This window comes from Staurois parvus, unplaced genomic scaffold (assembly GCF_062004578.1).
Source record: "Staurois parvus isolate SC_StPar_1 unplaced genomic scaffold, SC_StPar_1.0 ptg000299l, whole genome shotgun sequence".
Taxonomy (NCBI): Eukaryota; Metazoa; Chordata; class Amphibia; order Anura; family Ranidae; genus Staurois; species Staurois parvus.
In genome coordinates, this window is record NW_028318095.1 from 22,078,039 (window position 1) to 22,081,190 (window position 3,152).

The 3,152-nt window shown below is 56.1% G+C and overlaps 1 protein-coding gene across 1 annotated transcript; it reads left to right on the top strand.

Moving 5' to 3' along the window:
• The first annotated feature begins 320 nt into the window (after positions 1–320).
• On the top strand, positions 321–2,176 carry LOC149457960 (uncharacterized). Its single transcript, XM_089682887.1, has one exon. It carries the CDS (start codon positions 321–323, stop codon positions 1,659–1,661), a length of 1,341 nt encoding a protein of 446 aa, XP_089539013.1. The 3' UTR covers positions 1,662–2,176.
• Positions 2,177–3,152: the final 976 nt, after the last annotated feature.

Sequence of the window (3,152 nt, forward strand, 5' to 3'; positions counted from 1 at the left end):
CGGCGAGGGGGGATCGCAGGGGGGGGGCGGAGCCCACCAGCCCCTGAAAAACCGCCGCACCGAGGCAGAGTCTGCGGCAGCATGGAGGCAGATCTGTCAGGAGCGGGGGAGGCCTGCAGTAAGGTAAGGGCCTTTGTTTGGCAACTCTCTTTTGTTTTTACCCCCCTCCTCCCCCCCCTCCCGGGATGATTGGGTACCCCCCACGCACAGACAGCCCCCCTCTCCCCCCCCCAGGCCCACGGCTGGAGCTTTCACAGTGGCACAGGGGGGGAGGCGTTGCTGTTACAAACGCATGAACGCGTGTATCTCCTTGTCCCCAGATGGGCCCACAGGAGGAGGATAGAGGGGAGAAAGAAGCTCCTAGTGAGCAGAAAAAGAAGTGTGCCACTTGTAGGAAGAAACTGGCGAGCTCCTGGAGGAAGCAGCTCTGCCAGGGGTGCATAGACAAGCTCATCAAGAAGGAGTCTGGATCTCTTTTTAAAGACTTCCTACAGAATATGACACAAGAGATGTCCAAGACATTTCAAAGCTTCAGGGAACAGAAGCCGGGACCGGCCCAGGATGAGCCCCAACCGGGCACTTCTGGCACCCAAGGGGGGAAAAAGAGGAAGCTGGACAAGGTAGCGCCGGTAAGGGACTGGGAAGAGGCCGAACAGTCGGACACCTCAGACTCGGAGGAGGGTGAGATTGAGGCTCAGGGCCCAAAGGCAGACAGGTTCCTTTTTCAGGTGGAAGACACGGAGGACCTGTTAAAGGTGATCTATGAGACCCTGGATCTGGAGGAGGAACCGCAGGACCTCTCTCTCCACGACCAACTGTACGCAGGGCTACAGGCAAAAAGCAGCCGTACATTCCCAGTACACCCTGCCCTATGGTCCACGATCAGGAGAGAATGGGAAGAGCCAGAGAAGAAGGCTTTCCTTCCCAAGAACCTCAAGAGACGTTTCCCCTTTAAGGAGGAAGATGCCTCGGTTTGGGAGACTTGCCCAAAGCCAGACGCCCCTCTCTCGAGGATCTCGAAGGACACGGACCTGTCCTTTGAAGACGGTGGGTCCCTAAAAGACCCGATGGATCGGAAAGCGGATGCCTTCCTGAAGAGGGCATGGGAAGCGTCCGCAGTGAATTTTAAACCTGCAGTGGCAACGACCTGTGTGTCCAGAACCCTGGATGTGTGGTTGGGGCAGCTCCGTTCGCATCTGGAACAAGGCACCCCGGGGGAAGAGATTCTGAAGTCCCTTCCGGTGCTGGAGAAAGCGGTAGCCTTCATCGCGGACGCATCAGCAGAGACCATCAGACTCTCTGCTAGATCTACAGCGCTCATAAACACGGCGAGGAGGGCTATCTGGCTGAAATCTTGGCAGGGGGATCTGGCCTCCAAGTCTAAACTCTGTGGCCTGCCGTTTGAAGGAAAACTCCTTTTCGGCCCGGAGCTGAATTCAGTCCTGGAAAGGTCGGCCGACAGGAAAAAGAGCTTCCCGGTCCCCAGCAGGCAGGTTGGACGGAAGGGGTTTCGCCCATCCAGGCGATACGCGTCGAGGGAAGCTAGGTTCCAAACCCAGCGCCCAGGCTGGGGCGCGAGAAGAGGCAGGAACGAGCCGAGAGGCAGGGGAGGTTTCCTTTTCAACCCCAGCCAGAATAGACCCAAAACCCAGCCGAAGTGACTGGAGAGGCCAGGTGGGAGCGAGGCTGGGGCGCTTCCACGCACAATGGCTAAGGATAACCCAGAACACCTACATTCTGGAGGCCATCCACAGGGGGTACAGAATAGAGTTCACAAGGGCCCCCCCTCAGAGATTCTTTGCAACACCCCTGCCAAAGGACAGGGCCATGGCGGATGCGCTGGTGGACCTCCTACAAGATATGCTCAGTCAGAACGTTATCTGCCAGTTGAGAGAAGAGGAAAGGGGAAGTGGATTCTTCTCCCATTTCTTTCTAAGGAAAAAACCGTCAGGTACTTACAGGATGATATTGAATCTGCGGAAGGTGAACGAGTTCGTGAGGCCCAGCAAATTCCGTATGGAATCCATATACACGGTGAAGGAACTCCTTTCACCTGGGGTGTTCATGGCCTCGATAGATCTGCAAGACGCATACCTGCATGTCCCGATAAGAGAAGATTCCAGGAGATTCCTGAGGTTTGCGCTGGAAGGAGAAAAGGGTCCGGTGCTATTTCAGTTCAACACACTCCCCTTCAGCCTGTCGTCGGCCCCGAGGATATTCACCAAGATTTTAGCGGAGCCTTTAAGAGTTTTGAGACTGGAAGGGATAAACATCATCCCCTATTTGGACGACCTGCTTTTATTTGGGGACACAGAAGGAGGCCTGAGATCGCACATCGAACGTACGATATCTTTTCTGGAAAGTTTGGGGTGGCTTATCAACAAGGAGAAGTCACAGCTAACCCCCTCCAAGAGGATTACGTACTTGGGGTACGTCCTGGACTCCGCACAGGCCCGATCGTACCTAACATCAGAAAAAGCCCTCAACCTGCGGCAGGACACAAGGGCCCTCCGGAGGATGTCGACCTGCACGGTCAGGACCGCGATGAGAATAATCGGGCGGATGACAGCGGCAATACCAGGGGTGCAATGGGCGCAACTTCACTCCAGGGTTCTGCAAAATCACACCCTTTCCCACTGGGACGGCAGCCGAGCAGGTCTGAGTTCCAGGATCTGCATCACGCACGAAGTGAAGGAATCGCTAAGGTGGTGGGGAAGCATCCTCACCTTGGAACGAGGAAGAAGTTGGAGGCTGGCCAGCCCAGTGCGGATCACCACGGATGCAAGCATGACTGGTTGGGGCGCCCATATGGAAGACGGCCTGGCCCAGGGCACGTGGGGTGCAGTAGACTCCAGCAGGTCGTCAAATTACAGGGAGCTGTTGGCAGTTTTCAAGGCACTTACGACCTTTCAGGAAAAGATAAGGGGGAGAGGTGTCCAGATTCTCTCCGACAATACCACTGCAGTGGCGTATTTGAACAGGCAGGGAGGCACAAGGTCCCCAAGGCTGATGGAGTTGGCCGGATCCCTCCTGAGCTGGGCGGAGGAAAACCTGGAGTTCATCACGGCAGTACATCTGAAAGGGGACCTGAACCAGTTGGCGGATCAGCTGAGCCGAAGAGAGGTCATCCAGACAGAATGGTGCCTCAGCCA